This window comes from Protopterus annectens, chromosome 9.part0, assembly GCF_019279795.1.
Source record: "Protopterus annectens isolate FY-2018-M chromosome 9.part0, PAN1.0, whole genome shotgun sequence".
Classification (NCBI taxonomy): Eukaryota; Metazoa; Chordata; order Ceratodontiformes; family Protopteridae; genus Protopterus; species Protopterus annectens.
The window spans coordinates 703,725,884-703,747,283 of NC_056743.1; the positions used below are offsets into that span (position 1 = coordinate 703,725,884).

The following is a 21,400-nucleotide window of genomic DNA, read 5'->3' on the forward strand; positions in this document are numbered from 1 at the left end:
TCAGACAGACAACACAACAGTCATGTGGTACATCAACAAGCAAGGGGGAACCCATTCGTACCCTCTTTGCAGACAAGCTATGATTTTGTGGGAGACTGCTCTGAGTTTGCACCTCACTCTTCAAGCAAGGTTTCTGCCAGGAGCACAGAACTCCTTAGCAGATGTTTTGAGCAGACAGATGGTGGATCCCCACGAGTGGAAATTGGATCCTCATGTATTTCTACAATTAACAGTGGCTTGGGGAACTCCAGACATAGATCTGTTCGCTTCTCCACTAAATTTCCAACTGCCAAAATTTTGCACAAAGATGTTTCACCCAAAAGCTTGGAAAGTGGATGCTCTATCTTTCAGTTGGAAAAATCTTCATGTCTATGCCTTTCCTCCTCTGCCTCTCCTTCCCAAGGTGCTGAGGCAGGTCAGACAGGACAAGCCTTGCATGATTCTATTAGCTCCAGATTGGCCACGTCAGCACTGGTACCCTCTGCTGAGGAGTTTAGTACGGGAGCCTCCTTGGCCTTTGCCATCAATTCCACACCTTTTGTCCCAGGCAAGCAATCACTTCCTCAGTGTCAGGATTCAGTCCCTGCATCTGACAGCCTGGCATATTCTGTTTTAGACCCTGGAGGGTCGCAGCTTCCTCAACAAGTTTTGAATGTCATTTTGGAAGCCAGACGGCCTAGTACAAGGAAAGTTTATGCTGATAAATGGAGGAGATTTTTTATTTGGAGCAGAACAAAGAGCTTTGATGTTTCAGTGCCTAATTTGAGTGTTGCACTTCAGTATCTTACAGAATTATTAGACAAGGGTTTGTCTTTCTCCTCCGTAAAAGTTCATGCTGCAGCCATTTCTGCTCACTATGACTGTGACCTACCATTATTCTCTCACCCTTTGTTTAATTAATTTCTTAGAGGGGCAAAGAACATAAGACCCCGTAGAGCTCCTACTCCTTCCTGGGATCTCAATTTTGTGTTGGAGAAACTTACTTTACCTCCTTTTGAACCTGCAGCTACATCTGAGTTGAAATACTTGTCTTGGAAGACTGCTTTTTTGTTGGCCAATTACGTCTGCTAGAAGGGTATCTGAATTACAGGCCCTAATGGCAGTTGAACCTTTCCTGAGATTTCATAAGGATAGGGTATCATTCGCACTAATCCTTCCTTTATGCCTAAGGTTGTTTCTAATGTGGCCTTAAACCAATCTATTCATTTGCCTACTTTTTATGCAGATCCTCAAAATAAAGGGAAAAGATTTTGCACTCTTTAGATATTCACAGGCAGTTACGTTATTATTTGAGCAGAACTAAGGATTTTAGGCAGTCTCAACAGTTATTTGTTTCTTTTGCCTTGAGTTCACAAGGAAAACCTGTTTCAAAACAAACTATTTCTAGGTGGATTGGCCATTGTATTGCATTTTGTTATTCCCATCATGGAAAGGAGATTCCAGCTGGAATCAGACCTCATTCCACTAGGGCTACTGCCACTTCTACTGCCTTTCTAAGGTGGCTACTAAGGATATTTTGGAGGCAGCTACTTGGAGTTCAGTGCATACTTTCTCTAAACATTACCATCTTCCTCTCTATTCCAAATCTAGGGCTGGGTTTGCCACAGCTATTTTACAAGGCATGTTAGCAGCTCCTGCTTTATGATTTGCCAGCCTCCTTACCTCTGCTTTGGGATTCCACCCTACAGTTATGACTGCAGCAATGTGGAATGAAGAACATAGTACAGTTTTGTACCTACCATAAATGTAGATGTTCGAGGATCCACATTGCTGCAGTCAATTTCCCTCCTTCCTCTGTGTTTAGGGGTGGTTGTGTAGGTGAGGTTATATGCTGGTAATTTTGTATATATTGTACATATTTTTGGTGCAGGTATATTTGGCCTTGTCTTTTTAGGGTCTTCTGACATCTGGGGCAAGAAAAGACTGAGGATATGGCGTAGGGCATGCGCATTAGTACCCTGGCGCCCTGACGTCAGTCAACTACTTTGGTATTGGGCCGACTGGACGGACTACCCAATAGTTAGGACTGCAGCGGATCCTCGAACATCTACATTTATGGTAGGTACAAACTGTACTTTTGTACCTACCATAAATATAGATGTTCGAGGATCCAATTCTGATCCCTTCCTCCTTCCCTCTGTAGTTTGGGGTTGCTGTGTTGCTTTTGGGGTAATTATTTTTTCTTTATTGGTGATTGGGTATTTTTCTATTTTTGGCTATGGCCTTTCTTTTTTAGGCCTTCTGACATCTGGGGCAAGAAAGACTGAGGATATGGCGTCGGTCATGCGCTTTAGTACCACGGCGTACTGACGTCAGATCTGAGCGACCATGACCGACGCCAGCCTAACACTTTGGTATTCGGGCCGACCGAGGACAGCGGACTACCCACAGGTTATGACTGCAGCAATGTGGATCCTCGAACATCTACATTTATGGTAGGTACAAAACTGTACTTTTCTCCCTATGGTGTCCAAAGGTGCCTGGTTAGCCACCCTAGACCTAAAGGAGGCCTATCTGCACATCCCAGTCAGGGACTGCTGCAGGAAATATCTACGTTTCAGGGCAGGATCTATGCATTGTCAGTTCTCTGCACTTCCCTTTGGCTTATCGGGTCTATATAAGAACATCGAAGTTTCAAAACTTCGAATGTTCTAATATCGACCCGTATTCAGCTAACACTGAAAATATCGAAACTACAGAAAACCGAGAATTTGGTTGACCGTTTCTGTTGCTTCGGTATTTTCAGCACTGTGGTGGAAAGTTATGTCTGGTTCAGGTAAGTGTGTGATTGAGAGTGGGTTAGATTAGTTAGTTAGGGTGTGGGTTAGGTATGTGTGCAATTGTTTGGACGTGAGGGTTAGGACTGGTTAGGTGAGTTAGGGTTAGGGAGCAGGTTAGGTATGTGTACGATTGTGTGGACGTGAGGGTTAGGGCGGGGTAGGTGAGTGTGCAGTAGTGATGGACCTTAGGGTTTGGGTTAAGGTAAGTGGATAGTTAGTGGTGTATGTATAGTTTAGTGTAGAATTAAGTGTAAGATTTTAGGTGTATGTGTGTGGATTGCTGTTTGGTGTGCTTGTGTTGTGTGTGTGTGTTTTGGAACAGCAAATTTTTTCTCTAGGAAAAAATTTGCTTTTTTGTATGTTCGATATTTTAAGTTTTTGCTGAATAGGGGTCTATATTAGAACATTCGAAGTTTTGAAACTTTGATGTTCTAATATCGACCCGGCTTATTCCACGGCTCCCAGAGTTTTTACAAAATGTCTAGCCATTGCCTATTGCATATAGAGAAATATTCAAATTTACCCCACTTGGACGATTGCCTAATTCAGGCTGACAGTCAGGAAAAGCTGGTGCAGCACCTGACATTTGTAAATGACCTTCTAATCTTCCCTGGGGTAGACTATCAACGAAAAGGAATCCAAACTAGTCCCCAGTCAAAAAATTTTATTCCAGGGAGCAAGCTTGAACACTGCATCCCAGATGGCATTCCTTTCTCCAGAATAACGAGCCTTTCTGACAGGCTACTTCTCTCAAATGGCCACCAGAACCCAGCTGTCCGCAAGGAAAATCATGGCCTCCTGCATTCTACTAATTCCGTATGCCAGACTGCATATGAGGAAACTTCAGTGGTACTTAGAAAGACTTTGGTGCCAACATTCTCAGGACCTGGAAACTGTCATACCTGTGATACCTTGTCTAAGAAGAGTTCCTTTGTTGGGCAGCAGCATGCAACCACAAAAAAAGGTCTTCCCTTTACACAACCCCACGCTGCCCAGACCCTAACCACAGACTCATCAGATTATGCCTGGGGTACACATCTGGACGGCAGGTGCATTCAGGGCCACTGGAGCCCAAATCAAATTCATCTGCACATCAACCAAAAAGAGATGCTAGCTGTTCAGCACACTCTGACAGCTTTCAGATCCCTACTCTCTCTGAGGCCTCTACTAATCAAAACTGACAATACCACAGTGATGTTACATCAATAAGCAGGGGGGGAACCCACATTTACCCACTATGCAGGTTAGCCCTGACCGCGTGGAACACTGCCTCATCCATGCATATTCACCTGCAAGCTCAATTCCTGCCTGGCAACCAAAACTCTATGGCAGACAACTTAAGCAGAAATCTCCTAGACTCGCACGAGTAGCATTTAAACCACAACACCTTCAACCTTGTATACCCGAAATGGGGTACCCCGAAGGTGGACCTATTTGCTTCCCCCTACAACCACCAGCACAGTAAATTCTGCACCAGGGAACCTCACACCAAGACCTGGAAAGTTGATGCCTTAATCCTTCCAGTGGGCAAGCCTCTCTATTTATGCATTTCCCCCTCTACCTTTTCTTACAAGAGTATTACTCAAGGGAAGAAAGACCAAAGGCAGTCCTGTTTGCCCCAGACAGGCCACGCCAACACTGGTACCCAATACTGCACAGTCTCACCGTTGCCTCCATGGCACCTCCCCCAGATTCTAAATCTCCTGACTCAGCAGGAGGGGACAGTTATTGCATCTACAATTGCAGACCCTGAACCTTGCAGCCTGGCTTATTCCTTGACTTCTACTCCAGTGGCCAGCCTAAGCAAGCAGGTACAGGATGTCATACTTGAAGCCAGACGACCCAGTACAAGAAAATCCTATGCTGACAAGTGGAAAAGGTATTGTTCCTGGATCCACTCTAAAGAAGCGGATCCAGAACAGCCCTCCTCCTCTCTCATCCTGGATTACCTAGGAGTCCTACTTCACAGGGGCCTATCCTTCTCTTCCATTAAGATCCATGCCTCTGCCTTATCTGCTCATTCCAGCAAGGAGCCACCTCTTTTCTCACTCTCTCATTTGTAGGTCCTGAGAGGGGCTAACAACTTAAGGCCACCAAGAAGAGCCCCTACCTGGGACCTTACCTTTGTGTTGGAAGAGCTCACGCTTAACCCCCTTTGAGCCTGCAGCATAGCAGAGTTAAAATTCCTCTCCTGGAAAACAGACTTGCTTCTGACCATCACTTCAGCTAGAAGAGTGCCTCAGCTACAGGCACTTATGGCTGTGGAACCCTTCATTATCTTTCATGCTGACAGGGTCTCCCTCAGGACTAACCCAACTTTCATGCTTAAAGTGGTGCCCAGTGTGACTTTCAACCAATCTGTCCATTCGCCTACCTTTTTACTTAATCCTCAAAATAAGGGGGAAATTATCATTCATTCTTTAATTGTGCAGAGACAGCTCAGATTCTACCTGGATAGGACTAAGCTCTTTAGGAAATCTGACCAGTTACTAGTCAGCTGTGCACCAAGGGCAGAGGGCAAGGCCATATCAAAACAAACAATCTCCAAATGGATAGCACACTGTATCCATTTTTGTTAAACAGCACGGGAAACCACCCCCTCAGGGGTCAGAAAGCATTCCAGTAGGGCAACTTCAACCTCTGCAGCCTTTCTCAGAAGAGTCCCTACCAGGGCCATTCTGGAAGCTGCAACTTTGGAGTTCTGTTCATACCTTCACCAAGCATTGCCACCTTGCTTATCTTTTCCAAATCCATGTTGGGATTTGCAACTGCAGTCCTGCAGGACATACTAGCCAGCCCGACTCTTCTTGACTGCCTCCACTCATTCTTCAGCTTTGGGAATCAACCTGTGTGTGATGACTGCAACCGTGAAACACTAAGAACATAGTGCAATTGTGTACGCTGACCATAAATGTAGATGTCCGAGTATTCACTGTTGCTGTCCTGGTTTCCCACCCTCCAGCACCTTTGTTCACTCTCTCTCTCTTCCTCATTCCTTACAGGGCTATTAGTATTTACTTTTTACTGGTGGTGTTTTTCCGCCATAATTTAACTCCCTGTTTGGGGTCTCCTGACATTTGGGCCAAGAAAAACAGCATCGGCTGCCTGTTTTTATACCATGTCAGTCCTGAAGCGACAGCAACCAACACAGAAGTACTAAGCCTCTGGTATTTGGCTGACTTTGGGCTACTCCTGACAGGATAACCCAAGTGTGATGACTGCAGCAGTAAATAGATTCATATCATCTATATTTATGGTAAGTGCACGACCACAAGTCTGCGCGATCTGCCACGTCTTTGTCCCTAAAACCTTACCAGGCGTCTGTAAGCTCTGAAACTGTATCTAGAGAATCAGCTCCTTAAGTGCTTAGCTTTAATTACGAAGGGCTGTCCTGTCAGCCCATCATGCCACCTAAGAAAAAGGCCAAAGTTGCTAGGCATGAATCTATTGCTGCACCTCTTCCACCCGACATCCCTCCTGTGGCCGTTTGCCTGGAGAAGCATTCAAATGCTTACCAGTAGGGGTATAGCGGCTACCGTCTGGGAAGCCACAGAACCCAGAGCAGAAGGCATGTCTTCTGAGGTAATGCAGATGTCTGCTTCCGACGATTAGGGGGAATCTCTGCTTATACAGGCCATCCAGACAGGTCCTTCCACTACTGTAGATGTTGGCGAACTTAGGCCTACCTTGGCCCCTATGCCCTCTCTGCCTTCCCTGGGCAGAAAACCAAATGCATTCCTCCTCTTGTTGAGAGCCAGCCAGACTGGCAGGCATTTTCTCAATGCCTTTATGGTTCTTAGGTTTGCTACACCCTCATCCTGTCCAGTGGATCCCCCTGTAAATTAGCCCTACACCTCAGGTTCAAGATATTTCTCAACCTGAAGCTGTGGATTCTTCTGATTCCTCTTCAGAGGACTCTTCTATATCTCTCAGCTCTCATCTCCCCTTGGTTATGCCTCCCCAGAGGAGGATTCTGCTGAAACACAGTCCAGGTGAGGATCTCACCTTTGTGGCAACCATTTCCAAAATGAGGGAGGTTTTTTTTTTTAAGTGAGATTTTACTGAGATGTCAGAGGTACAGAAAAGATATGAACTTCTGCAACTGGACACCGCTGCACCTTCAGCTGTACCTCCAGTCTTGCCAGCATTTCTGGATGCTTTTAATGCAGTTTCTGTGAATCCTCATTCACAGCCCCCTGCCCTTCGAAGGCTTGACAGAATCTACAAGATCCCCGAGCAAACCAAATTTTTTTAAGTGCCCTGTTGCAGGCCCTGGCACTGTATCAGTTTCAGCTGATAAGCCTTCAAAACCGCTTCCATCCATCTTAGATGTCCTTCTGTGTTCCTATGTTACAGTATTCTTGGTGTGGGATTTCCTGCCTTCAGGCAAACCCGTATGTCGGCTCCTATACAAACACTTCAGCTTGGCTGTTGTAGCTGCGTGGGACATCACAAGTAGGGCCATAAAACCAGGGAAACCCTATGTATGACTTCTGCACTCACAATCCTCAGAATTTTTCAGCTGCAGACTACTTTGCATTGTACGATCGTTCTCCAGACAACGTCGGATCGACTATAGATAAGTAACCCATTGGGTTTTTTGCATTTCTGATATTTTACCGATCTTTCGCATTGCTTAGGCTTGGTTGTTGTAGCTTTCAGCTGATGTCAGGTAAAAAGGGAAAGTGCCAATGCAGGCGGCAGATTCCCCTTAAGGGCACCCATGATAAATGCGTTTTCTGCTTAGGCTGGGAACACGACCAGAACACCTGCACTGTTTGTAAATCTTTTGTGCCTAAGACCTTATGTAGCCGTCTGGCAGCTCTAAACCTTTATTAGAAAACCAGTGCCTCAAACGGCTGGCTGTCGGGATGGATCCTGCTTTGGAGGCCTCCAAGAACCTCCGTGTAAGAAGGACTTCATCACCTGCTGCTTCGCACCTTGACAGCCTGCCAACTACTGATATAGGAGTTGAGCATTTGACCGATCCATCGTCTCCATGTACCTCCCTCACGGAGGCCGCTGCACAGCCGATGTCCAGCACGTCCACGGAGCTTTCTCAGACACCAACGCCCGTCTCTGTTGAGGGGGAACCAGATTTGGGGGTTCCTTCGACCGGGATCCAGGCCTCGGATACACCTGCTGCCAAACCCATCTCTAGACTGACTCCAACCAAAAAGAAGCCGAAAACTAAACATTTCACCTGCTTCGGAAGCCCCTCCAAACTGGGAGGCTTCACTTCCTCTCTTATGCAGGCCCTTAGGCCTTCTGCCTCACCCACAACTACATTGCCTCTGCTAAGCCCTAGGCCTGCCTCTGCTTCTTTTTTTCCTATGGCTCCCCTCCCGGAGGAAGAAGAGCATGAGTCTACCTACTCTTTCTCTGGTGAATCCATCTCTTATTCATCCCGGATTGCTTCTCCCATGGAATATTACTCTCCTGATGAGGATTCTGTGGATGGGGATTCCCCACCTGAGGACCATTGCATTTGGTGAAACCATCGCCAAAAATGAAAGACTACTTCAAATGGGATACTTCCCAGATGACAGAAACCCAAAAAAGATGCTTTGAACTGCTGCAAGTGGAGTCCCCCCTCCCCTTCATCCGTTCCCCCTCTTTCCTGCAAACTTGGATGCATTTTCTGCAGCCTGTAGAACTCCTGACTCTCAGCCCCCTGCACCTAAATGCCCAGACCACTTTTGCAAGGTGCCAGAGGAACAAAAATTCCTCAAAGCCACCTTTAGCAGACCCAGCAGTGATTGCCACTGCCCTGGATAAACAGTCTAGGTTGTTAACTTCTGCCTCCCTATTGCCCACATATAAACATAGCAAATCCATGGATAGGATAGGCAAGAAGGTGTACACTTCCTGCACTTTGGCCTTCAGAGCCGTTGACTATTAATCTCACATGACCAAGTATGCCCTGGACTTAGTATCCCACGCCACCTCTGTGTTGGCTTCTATTCCTGACAGTCCCGTTAAAACTGATATCGCCTCCAAATTATCCTTAGCACTACAAGTGGCTAGACACTCTATGTAAGACGTAGCTACAATGCTGCAGAAGCTTCTCGCTCTGCAGCATCAGCATCTGTTTTTAGGATATATTCTTGACTTAGACTACAAAATCTGTCAGAGGACTTGAGTCCAAAATCTTGGCTGCTTCCCTGGATAACAAATTCCTCTTTGGAAAGCAATCTGCAGACCTATTTAAGAATCTAAAAGAAAAAAAGCAAAGAGTTACAGGATATTAAACATCTCCTGGTATCCCCTGTACCCAAATTTTATAGGCACTACCCAGCTAAGACTACCATTGTTAGGTGTAACCCGCATTCTGCTGCCCCCTCCTCCAGACTCAGAAGAGGAACTAGAAGACATTTTTCATCAAGGCCCACCTTCTCAACCTGAACAACCCTTTCAGGACAGGGGAGGTCCCAATAATGCATGACTGCCTTGCTCATCTGCCCCTTCAGCTCGCATTACCCACTGTTTCCCCTTCTGGCAGAAAATCTCCACAGACCAGTGGGTATTGACCATTATTCAAAAAGGATACTTCCTATGCTGGAAACAAATTTCCCCCCTCAAAGGCATTCCATTTCCCCCCCAAAAAAAACAGTGCCATCTCCTTCCACAAATTCTGTCAGACCTGCAACAACAAGGCACAATAGAGCCTGTTCCCACGGGGCAGGAAAGAAAGGGATTCTACTCCAGTCTGTTCCTGGTCATTTGAAAGGACGGCCCCTGGAGACCTATTTTGGATCTCTCCTTCCTAAACCTTTACCTGCAGGTACCATCCTTCAAAATGCTGTCACTGCCCACTATCTTGCCCCTCATACCCTCAAATGCTTTCATGGTCACCTTGGACCTAAAAGATGCTTACCTGCACATTCCTATCAGGGCCTCTCACAAACGTTTCCTGCATTTTCTCTGGCCAGTCCTCCCACTTCCAGTTTACGACCTTGCTCTTTTGGCTTATCCACTGCCCCAAGAGTGTTTACAAAGTGCCCTAGCCCCAGCCATTGCCTTCTGCAGGACCCATGGAATCCAGATTTACCCATATCTGGATGACATCCTTATCCTGGCACAGTCAGAAGATTCCTTCTTAAAGACATCTACACTTCACTATGTCCCTTCTCCAAAGCCTGGGGTTCACCCCAAACCTCAAGAAGTCCTCCCTGAACCCAGACAAGGACAAGATATTCCTAGGTTGCAGAATCAATACAGACCAAATGAAAGCCTTTCTCCCACAGGACAAGGCTCTATCTCTAGCTTCCCACTTCCAGGAAGTTTTGTTCTTCCAGACAGTCACTACAAGGCGATTCCTTTGACTCCTGGGATTGATGGCAGCAACCATCCCCATGCTACCATTGGCCGGAATGCATATGCGAAAACTTCACCAAGGTTTAGTAATGTGTTAGTTGGCAGATAAACAAATAAATCCACAGGGTTATCAAACGTAAGCATTGGCTTTGCGGTCCTGAACAAGAGTTTCCACTTTTTGCCAAACTTTTCTATCCAGAATTACCCCATGTATTTATTTAGAACCTGCAAATGGCTGTAAATTCCATAAGACTTGGGTTCACTTTAATGACCCACTCAGCTAAATTATGTAGTATTATTATTTTTTTATTAATTTCATTTTATTTGCTAAGAAATTAACCAGATGTGATTTAGTTGCATTAAGCACAAGTTAGTGAACCAAACATGATTTATATTGTATTAAGCATACAAGCAGGCCCCAACTCATTAGCCTTGCCATGTGATTCTCCACTGACCCCAGCCATCTAATTAATTGCAGGCCACGACTATTGTTTGCTAGATTGCTAAGAAAAACAATTTCGGCTTTTGCTAAAACCTTTTGCATCTCCTCCCTGAATCCCAGGTCACACTTAGGCATGTGTGCCTTTGTTTCATGCCTTAAGTAAGCCTTAATCCCATAGTAAACTCTACTTGAAGTATTAATTTAAACCTATTGGTATTTAAATTGAGTCTGGTACCTTCAAGTACATGTTTTACTGCCTAGCCTGTTTGTAACCTAATCTCCGTGCATTTCCTAACTGTAGGCTTCAGCTGCTTGCAACTAAGCCTCAACCATATCACCCCCCCCCCTCGTGTATACCTCTTTTTTTTTTTTTTTTTTTAACACTTCCTTTGTCTCATGTATAACCCCAGGCCTTCCAAGGGGCATGTGCCCTAGTTATTTCTCTTTAACTATGCTTTAATTCAGTCAGTGCAAATCCTTGGTTAACTACTTACTTGATACCTTACAAGTACAACCTTAATTCCTACCCTTGCTTGTAGCATCGAAATACAGGCCTGCAAAACAAAATCCAATTATAACACACCAAATTAATTCAACATTACCCCCACTTATCTGCTGAAAAACTGCTTGCATGCCTTTAAGCATAATACCCTAAGCTTCCTACACTATTAACTAAACATAGTACAGATTATACAGATAAATACCACTAAAGCCTGTGATTAAATCAAAAACAAACAAAAGGCTCCTACCTTGTTCTTGGATCACCCACGTAGTTCAAACACAAGCCAGTAATCCACAGATAAGCTGATCAGACAAGCTGCCAAGGTAGAGATTGAAAAGACTGATTTGCTTTATCAGCCTTTTTCAATCCTTCCCCTGGACATTCCAGCCCACCTCAGCCCTCCTACCTATCCTGACCCTACCTGTTCTCCATCCCCCCCCCCCACACACCCCACTGAAACAGGAGTCCAAGCTGATCCACCTCAGACAAATGACAGCTTGCTGCGATTGGCTTGCCAGCTGTTATATCCAGATGGACAGCATGGCAGTAGTCTGGTACATCGACATAAAATGGGGACACCCATTCATATCCAGTTTTCCGAGAGGCTATGAGAGAGTGGCAGTGGACAATTTCTTCTGGTCTCCTCTTTGCACCTCTTATTACGGGGGCTTCCAGTGTTCTAGCAGACAAGTTGAGCTTATCCATTTTTCTGCTTCACGAGTAGTCCCTTAGTCAGGTAGTGACAACTTAAATATTCACTCACTCGGGCTAACCTTGCTACAAGATTTTTGCTTCCAGCCTAAACAAGTGCAGCAGTGACTTTGCCCTAATCTTTCCACAGGGTCTGTCTCCAGAGGGATGCTGTAATCCTCAGTTGGCCTTCAAGTCATCCGTACACCCCCCACCCAACCATCCAATACCAATGATAAAATTCAGAAAGCCAGAAGATGCAAGACTAAAGTAAACCTCATTGTTTCATTTTGCCCCCAGCAAGTCTGGTTCCCCATTCCTCTGGCCTTATCTAGTCCCTCCACCTGGAACATTGAATTGCAGTGGATGTAAAGACCTTGAAGCTAACCGCATGGTTCCTCCAATTTTAATGGTGGCCAGAGATGCCACGCTATCCACTTCGTGGTTAGTATTTTATCAGCTTCACAAAAGCAAAGTAAGTTTATCTCAGCAAGTGGAAAAGGTTTTCTTTTTGGTCTTCCAGTGGAGTAGATCCTTTCTTGCATCTTTTACTTCCGTCCTGGATTTGTCAGGTCTTTTACAAAAGGTCTATTTTTCAACTGTCAAGGTTTAGTTAGCAGCCATTTCCTGTTTCCACGTAGGTAGCAATCAAACATTCATAGCTTCACTAATGATTTTCAAGGCCTTTCTGCAAGGAGCTGTTTTACCAAGACCTCCTGTAAAGAATCCAGTTCCTCCATGGGACATGACTGTCATGCTACAGCCTGTAACTCTGGCATCTTTGTAACCAGCGGCCACAGTGGATTTGAAATTTCTTGCTTAAAAACATTTTTCTGGTGGCCATTGCTTCCTCCTTAGAGAATTTTCAAATTGCAAGCACTGTCCTGTTAGCCTGCTTATATGATCTTCCATAAGGGTGGTGTTTCTTTGAAAACGAATCCCACATTCCTCACAGTAGTAGCATCCGAAATGAACCTTAGCCAGACTATCACTCTGGTAGTAGTAGTAGTCTCAAAATTTCCTAATAAAGGAAAATGCCTAACATTTATTGGATTGATTTCATAGACATTTCAGATTTTATCTGCACTGGATTAAAGATATAAGGAAGTCTGATCCAAAGCCAAACTGGGCCAAAGTATGTCTAAGGCCACTATCTAGGCTAATTCTGTAGTCTGTCAGTGACAAGTTGGGACTATTGTTGCAGAATGAGCTTTTGGTTTCTTGTGTAACAGCTATAACTGTTTCTACTGCCTTTAAGTACAAAGTTCTTATTGATGAAATTTGTGCTACAGCTACTTGGTCTGCCGTCCACACATTTGTGTCTTACTATAAGCTAGATGTACAGTCCAGATCCCGTGCATCCTTTTTCTCCACCATTCTCAGGAATATCCTTCCTTAGTACTTCCCAAGGGTTTGGTAGTGTGGAAATCTGTCCCAGATGTTGAAGCGGACAAAAAAATGGCATATATGAAAATGTATGTCCTTAGCATAACAATAGATCTGAAGTAGGATATTCATTTGTCTGCAACCTGTGGGTTATGGATCCGATATCGGATCCGAACCGGCATGGTTTTCCAGCTATGGATCCAAGCTCTCAGCTCCTCCCCTCACCCATAATGCCCTGCTCTACCCTCATGACCTCAGATCTTGTTTGCCGCGCTGGTAACTAGATGTGGATTTCATAGCTCTCAGCTAAGTGGATTTTTCTTGTTAAAAATAGAGAATTTTTTCCTTCTTTAGCCTTTTTTGTGTGAAAGTTGTAGGTTTCCTATTATTATTGACTGTTTTTAGTTTAATTTAATTTTCAGTAGTAAGTTTTTATTCCCTCCCTCGCTGCATTAAGTGTGTGTGAGGCCTGTGTGCTTTTATTGTTTAAGTTACTTTTTTAACTTTAGGTTAAATGCCAGAGACTATGGCTGATCAGCCTAAGTCCATATTTTCTAAATGCTCCGAGTGGTAGCTCTCACCGCTGATGGCCACACTCGGTGTCTTGGGGTTGAACACCTCACATCTGGTTGTTCCATTTGTGCAGGGTTCAACCCCAGGGCACTGAGGAGCGGAGGTCCAAGCTGGTCTTGGCGGGTCTTTTACCGCGGGGCGGCGCCTCGACCTCCCTTCGGGACTCTTGTGGATACAGCCGTTCCTCCTGCTCCTGGGACTCAAACTCCCGCTTCTGGAGGAGAGGGTTGACCTCTGTTTCGGCCCGCCAGCCAAGCTTCTCCCGGCTCCCGTCTCCTCCTTCTCGGATCCTTCACCGGGTCCTGAGGAGGAGGAGACCGATCTCCGTCGAGGCTATCGAGGCATTCCAGGCCTACCTCGGTAGCCTCGTGAGATCTACCCATAGCCTTTCTGATGCTGATCTGGACGGATGATGAGAAGGTTCATCCAGGCCCAGATGCAGATGGGAGTGCTCTTGCCTCCCCTCAACACCCTTTTAGGCTGCTTTCCTTCTCCACCCGCTACCGGGTTCGAGCAACTGAGCCGAGCAGCCGGGCGGGGAAGGTCGGGCCGATAGTACTTCGGATCCGGATCCGATCTCGGAGCCTGGATCGAGCAGGATCCGAGGATCAGTGCTCCTTGGCGCCGTCTGTGTGGGCGGGCACTGTCGCCGGATCCGAGTGCGCGGCTCTGATCCACTCTTCGGATCCGAGGCGATTGTCGGATCCTTTGGTCGGGCTCGCTTTGATGTAGTGGAGAGGGCTCTGTTGAGGGTCTCCGGACCCCGGCACTTGCTTCGCCCGGCCCCGCTCCCTCTGCACTGGGCCAGGCTTCCACCATCCGGCCCCTGGGACAGCCCGTTTCTGTGCCCCAAGTTGCTCCCATGGAGCTGCTGCTGAGGACTCCTCTGATAGCCCCCAGAGGCTCACTGAAGACACGGACTTGGAGGAAGGAAGGCTCCCCACGGTCACCCCGAGGATGTCTCCTTGGAGACATCATGGAAATGGGGGTGGTCTGCCCCAAGTCTTCCTCGGACGAGTCCGTGTTCTTGGAGGCATTCGTGTCCCCCTGCCACCCCTGGTGGACCTTATTACCACCAGGGCGTGGAAGGAACCGACACCCGTGGAGCCAATTCCCCAAAAGAGGATATAGGATCCCAGCGCCCGCCGACAGGACCCATTGGAGGCGGGCCTCCGTAGATGCCATGTTGGAACTGGCTCAGGAGAGTCCTCAGTCCACCCACCGAGCAAGGAGTCTCGGATGATGGACCGCTTGGGGAAGCGGATGTTCAGTTCAGCGACCTTCTCGGTAAGGGCGCTGAACTATTTATGTTATTCGGATGCAGCGAGATCTTATTAAGGAATCGCTGCATTCCATTTCGAGGAGGACAGAGTTCTGCACTCCACCAAAATGGCCACTCTTAGGTCAGTCACAAATACTTCGACAGGACTGGTCACTGGGCGTCAGGCCTGCTCCGTCACTGCATTTTTCTGAGCCCTTCAAGGCGTCGTTGCGAAGCCTTTGATGGTTCTGCTCTGTTTGGCAAGACCCCGTCATGAGAAGGACTGCCGGAATCCGCTTCTCTGCCCAGAGGCCCTATTCTAGGAACCAAAAGGGTCAGAAGAAGATGTGGTTCCGAAAGTCAGCAGTCCCAGCCTGCTCGGACAACCAGTCCTTCCGTGGCAGAGGAGGACAGGGAGGACGCCTCCTAGGGGCTCCCAGAAACTTGGTTGCCCGACTGCTCTACTCTGGAGGCAGTCGGGGCTGGGCACCTAGCGGCATGGGAGTCCATAACATCGCTGGGTTCTCCAAATCATATCCAGGGATATCGCATTCCTTTCTTTCACCTTCCAAAGTTGAAGTCCCTCCCAGGCGTTCCACCCGGTCAGCGGGAGGCCGCTTTGGCCATCTGCTAAAGAAAAGAGCCATCCAGCCCGTTCCCCAGACCAGATCGGATCAGGGTTCTACTCCAGATTCTTTTAGTGCCAAAAGGCGGGGAACTAAGACCAATCCTAGACCTCTCTCTCTTGAATCTGGCAGTCCCCAAAGAAAAATTCGAATGGTCACTCTACAATCTATTCTCCCCTTCTGGGAGAAAATCACTGGACGATAGATCTCAAGGGCGCGTACAGAATACCACATCCTGATGGACGGTTTCTCCGCTTCCGGCTGGGAGCCAGTCACTACCAGTTCGGGTCCTTCCCTTTGGTCTCACCACAGCCCCAGGGTGTTTACCAAAGTACTAGCAGTGGTAGCGGCCCACCTGAGGCTTCAGGGGTGCAGGTCTTTCCCTACCTGGACGACTGGCTCCTTACCAACAAGGCATCTACTTCTCTTGGCGAGACTCCTTTCTCCATCTTGCTCCATTTCTGGGCATCACAATAAATACAAAAAGTCCAACCTGGCCCTCACAGCTATTAGATTTCATAGGGGCCAGACTGAGCCTTCCTCACTGCGGACAGGGTTCTAAATCTGCAGCTCCAGGTGCGGGCCATTCTCCATTCAAGTTCTGTCCCAGCGGAGTTGGTCCTGAGGGCTCTAGGGTCCATGGCTTCGCTATAGCACTTCTTCCTCTTGCCAGGCTCAATATCGCATTCTACAGTGGGCGCTCTTAGTACAGTGGTCCCATGCATCATCCCATAGCAATCAGCAAGGCTTGCAAGCGGTCCCTCTTGTGGTGGCTCCACTCCCGGATCTCCAGGGGCACCAAGGCACGTGGAGAGATTCAGAACTTACTGCATATCAATGTTCTAGAGATGAGAGCAGTGCTCTAAGCGTTGCTAGCTTCAGGACTTTCTTCCCTTGGGAACAATTGTTGTCTGGTACATCAACAAGCAAGGAACAAGGTCTTACCCTCTTTGTGAGGCCATGAGAGTTTGGGAATGGGCAATCTGCTTTCTCATAGCAGCGCACATTCCGTGGGTCCAACATCCTAGCGGACAAGCTCAGTCGCACCATTCTGACCCCTTCACGGTGGTCTCTCAATTGTCAGGGAACCCTTCATGCGATCTTTTGCTTCTCCCTCAAACACCAAGCCTCCTCCCGGAGTACCCCAAAGAGCGGCTCTGGTGCATGCTTGGCCACCCGGTCTTCTGTATGCCTATCCTCCCTTGCCTCTAATGCTGCAAGTTCTTCGGTGGGTTGCAGAATGATTCTCATTGCTCCATTTTGGCCTCGACAGATCTGGTTCCCCTTCCTAAGGTCTCACTTTCGTGAATCCTCCTTGGATTCTAGATCCCATTCGGATCTGATATCCCATCCATCCTGCATTCCTCCTCCGAACCTGGACAACCTGAAGCTGACCGCTGGGGCTTCCAGTTCCACTCTTGATAAGGACTCCGGTATTTCTTCACGGTAAAGGCTATTTTGGTGGCGGCTCACAAACCATCCACTTTCTCTGTGTGGGGCGAGCGGCAGGCCTAAATCCCTTCACGTCCTCTCCCTGTGGTTGATTTTCTAACCTCTCTCTTTCATGAAGGTGCCAGCAGTTCCACAGTCAAAGTCCAATTAGCGGCAATTTCTCACTACCACATTGGGCAAGAGTCTAATCCTCTTATGTCAGCCAAATTGTGCACAACTTTTCTTAAAGGTACTTTCCTTCTCAGGCCCCTATAAAACAAGCAGTTCCTCCTTGGGACCTTTCTTTGGTTCTACAGGGATCTCAAATTCTTGTCCTACAAGACAGCCTTTTTGGTGGCCATTACATCAGCCAAGAGAGTTTCTGAACTTCAAGCTTTATCAGCTAAACCTCTTTTATCCGACCGTGTCTCCCTCAGGACCAACCACATTAATCAATCCATTAACCTCCCTGTTTTCTTCCTAAGTATGAAAACAAAGGTGAATATAAGCTACATTCACTAGATGTTCACAGGCAACTTAGATTTTATCTCAACAGGACAGCTGGTCATAGGCAATCCGACCAGCTGTTTATTTCCTTTACAAAATTCAATTTGATTTCACAGTGCATTTTATTGGCTTATCGTGTTCATGCCCATTCAAGCCTTCAAGGCTAGGATTCCTCTAGATGATATTTGTGCAGCAGCCACGGGCTTCATCTCATACATTTATTTCTCACTATAAGTTGGATCTTGCATCTAGAATATCCTTCCATGATGGAATATCCTACTTCAGATTTAGAAGTTATGTACTCACCATAACGTTCCATCTGAGTAGGTGTATTCACCTGGCCTTTTCAGTTTCCTGCATATTCTTTGTTACCCCGATCTGAGGTCATGAGGGTAGAGCAGGGCATTATGGGTGAGGGGAGGAGCTGAGAGCTTGGATCCATAGCTGGTTGCAGACAAATGAATACACCTACTCAGATGGAACGTTATGGTGAGTACATAACTTCTAAATCCATGTTATCTTGTCCAGTTCAGCATTTCTCCATCCCGTTCCAGAATGGTCTCCTGGTGTGTCTCTTTGAATGGAAGGTCCTTACCAGCGACCTTGTCATTTTACAGCCTCAGATTGCTGTTCTCCATTTATGGGCCACTTCTTTAATAAAAAGTGCCAGCCTATAATATGGATGAAGTGGAATAATTTTCTGATTATAAGTAGGCAAACACTCTCAGATGTTTTGGGGCAAACGGATGGAATTGTGGGTAGGGGAGAAGTCTAGTGTACTGGATCCACTGCTTCTAAAAGGTGGTGAGTTCTGGCCAGATACCCCAGAGCTTGAATCTGCCGAAAATGGGACAGTACAGATATTAGTTATGTTAAGTGCATAACCTTTACTTTATCTCATTTCATGGACTGACCGGGAGCCATCTCTGCCATCTCCCCTGTTAACTGACTTTTTTGCTTTTCTTGTATCCTCTGGTGTCTCCAGGTCTCTTAGCTTTGAGGTAGTTTAAGGTTTCATACTGTTGCATCCACTTGTGTTCCCTTGCACCTATGGGCTTTGATTATAAATCGGATATATAGCTTTGTGGAAGGCTTTGGCTTTGGTATCCAAGCCAGACATTTTGGTTATTTGTCGAGATAACCCAATAGTTTGGAATACTGCAGCAGTGATGAGTAAGATATCTACTGTTGTAAGTTCTTGCGCAGCTGTACTTTTCTCAGATGTCTGATTTAAATTGTACAGTGTCCACATACTCCACTCCTCTCCATCCTGGAGTTTTTACCCTCCATCTGTCTGTCTTTGAGTACTGCTCAGCGACTATAGAGGAAGGTGATTTCCACAGAGTCCTGATTTGAAGTATCCCTGATTGAGTAACATCTTCCACCTTTCTAGGAGAGTAAATAGGTTGGTATTCGGATGTCATGGTGTGCTGTGGGAGTTGGTTTGCAGCCTGCCTATTTCATGGTTTGTACCAAGATGTGGCTGTATATCAGAAGAGGTAAACCCAGCTAATTTGTTGACTGTGCACATTTATGGCAACATTTATATGGATTTGTGTTGAAGTAAATCTTGACATGGCGTGACATTATTTGACATCTTGATTTGTATTTTTAACTTGAGTTGTATTTCTGTGGAAGGTGCTGAGCATATGTTTACAACTTGCCAAGGTTGTGTGGTTGCTTAAGAAAGTAGAAGATTACTTTGCTGAACATAAGTTTAACGTCCTGAATTTTTCAGTTGGTGGGGATAGTATTCTGGAGTAATGGCAACACAATAAACTACTACATAGTTTATACAAAAAGTAGTTAAAATGTGTAGGATTTTAGTCTTAACTTGATATAGGAAAAGTTGTCTTTGATTTTTGATTGCATTGCAGTTTACTGATAACTTTAGATCATTAGCAAGTTTTATGGGGTTTTTTGTTTGTTTTTTGTATTGCAGAAAAAGGGAGTTAAGAGAAAAGCCGATACAACAACACCAACTACTACTTCAATTATGCTAACAAGCGGGGAATCTTCTCCAATCATGATAGATGCAAAACCAGCTAAGATCCCTGTCAGACGGGAGAGTGGAAGACCTATCAAACCCCCTAAAAAAGACCTCCCAGATTCTCAGCAGCACCAAACATCAAAAAAAGGGAAACTGTCAGAACAACTGAAGTACTGCAATGGAATTCTTAAAGAGCTGTTGTCCAAGAAATATGCTGCCATTGCTTGGCCTTTCTATAAGCCTGTTGATACTGAAATGCTTGGCCTTCACGATTATCATGACATCATTAAACACCCCATGGACCTCAGCACCATCAAAGTACGTCCTGGGGAAGTACTTTTTGGTAGTTGTGCTCAACCTGAAGTGGTGTGTTAAGTCCAGATATTTAAAGATAAATTAAATTACATGATAATACACACTGAAGTCTTCAAATACTTTTCCCCTGATCATGCTTCATTAGGCTTATTTTATTTCAAGACACCTAGACTGCCTACTGATGACTCGTAACAAAACTGCTGTGCCATAGAAGTATTGAACACAGTCAGAATGGAGTTAGATTGCTTTACCACTTGAAACGGTGTGTGTTTCGTAACTCATACATGTGTAAAACTTGGTAGAATTATCTGAAGGAAAAGTTTTTATTCGTTTACTGAAGCAGAATTTATCCTTTCTTTGAAACCAAATTTTTTTCCAAGTGGCATATGAAACCATAAGGGACTCTTTCACTTTGGTGAGCATAATTTTGCTACCAGTCTGTTGCCTATCCTGTACTATCATATTTCCATTAGTCTTCCCTTACTTTTATTTTTAGTGGCTGAAAATTGTTTTCAGATTATTTTCTGCTCTTTCTGCAGAAATGCTGAATTGCCTTCACCCCCCTCCCCTTTTTTTGTTTAAATATTACGTGGCATGCAAGCCTTGATCCAGGAATTGATTTCTAAGGTGCTAGTTCTTGGTTCTGATATATGTGGCTTGATATTATCCTGCAGTGTTACAACTACAGGAGAGCATTAAAACATATGTAGGCATTTGAGAGGCATGTCACCCACTGACATGTCTGATCAACTTTGCCTCTAATAGGACTGTTCATTTATTTTTGTTTTTGTTGTCATAGTACTGGATAAGTACTTTTTGAAGAAAGTATAACCTGCAGTGTCTCGTGTGCCAGACTGAGCTTTATTTAGAAGGAGCCACATTTAGCTGAAAACATAGTATTGAAGGATAGTATCCTGCTGCATTCTTAAATCCTATGCCTGCAGGATTTATCAGGTGAAATTATCACTGGTAATGTTTACAGGTTAGTTTGTGTGGCTTTTGATTTTGTTGGTTTAAGGGAAAAAGACTTAATTTTTAAGAATGTACATTTTCCTGTTTTGTGCAGGAAATTGCTCCACATCTGAAAATCCTGTCCTTTGCCCGATGTAAAGCTGACAAGTGATTCTTCTGCATTACCAAGGCTGTTACTTGTGACACCATCTTTACCAAGTGTACAGATCTTGTATGCACAGAAATGCTGAAGTATGGTGTGAAACTGTCCACAGGCAAGCTCCACAAAGTTACATTTAGCTAATCTCTGGTCGTATCTGATAGCCTATGGTCCGTTGGCACTTTACTCTTCATTAATGGGGCAAGAGCATGACAGAGTTGTAACGGTCACCTAGGAAACCATTAGTTTTTTTTATCCTTGTCATTTCTTTGTGCATACCAATAAGTTCCTGAGGAATTAATGTACAGTGGCGGCAGTGTGAGGGCTTATCACTTTGAACAATTACTGATGTGTAGCTCTCATTGAAGGGATATTTTCTGTCCATTGTCCTCTAGGGGTTGTAGTAGAGTGTTCATCTCAAGACACATGCAGGTAAGAAGACTTATTCCCCTCCCTCTGCAGTCTGGGT

General features: G+C 45.7%; 1 protein-coding gene across 4 annotated transcripts in view; it reads left to right on the forward strand.

Annotated features, from left to right (window-relative positions):
• Positions 1-21,400, forward strand: part of BRD2 (bromodomain containing 2) — a 1,415,611-nt gene that overhangs the window by 818,131 nt on the left and 576,080 nt on the right. For all 4 annotated transcript variants that reach the window (XM_044083332.1, XM_044083333.1, XM_044083331.1 and 1 more), the window contains one exon: positions 19,458-19,823. In XM_044083332.1, coding sequence (XP_043939267.1) covers positions 19,458-19,823 — 366 coding nt within the window. The remainder of the gene's footprint in view (positions 1-19,457; positions 19,824-21,400) is intronic.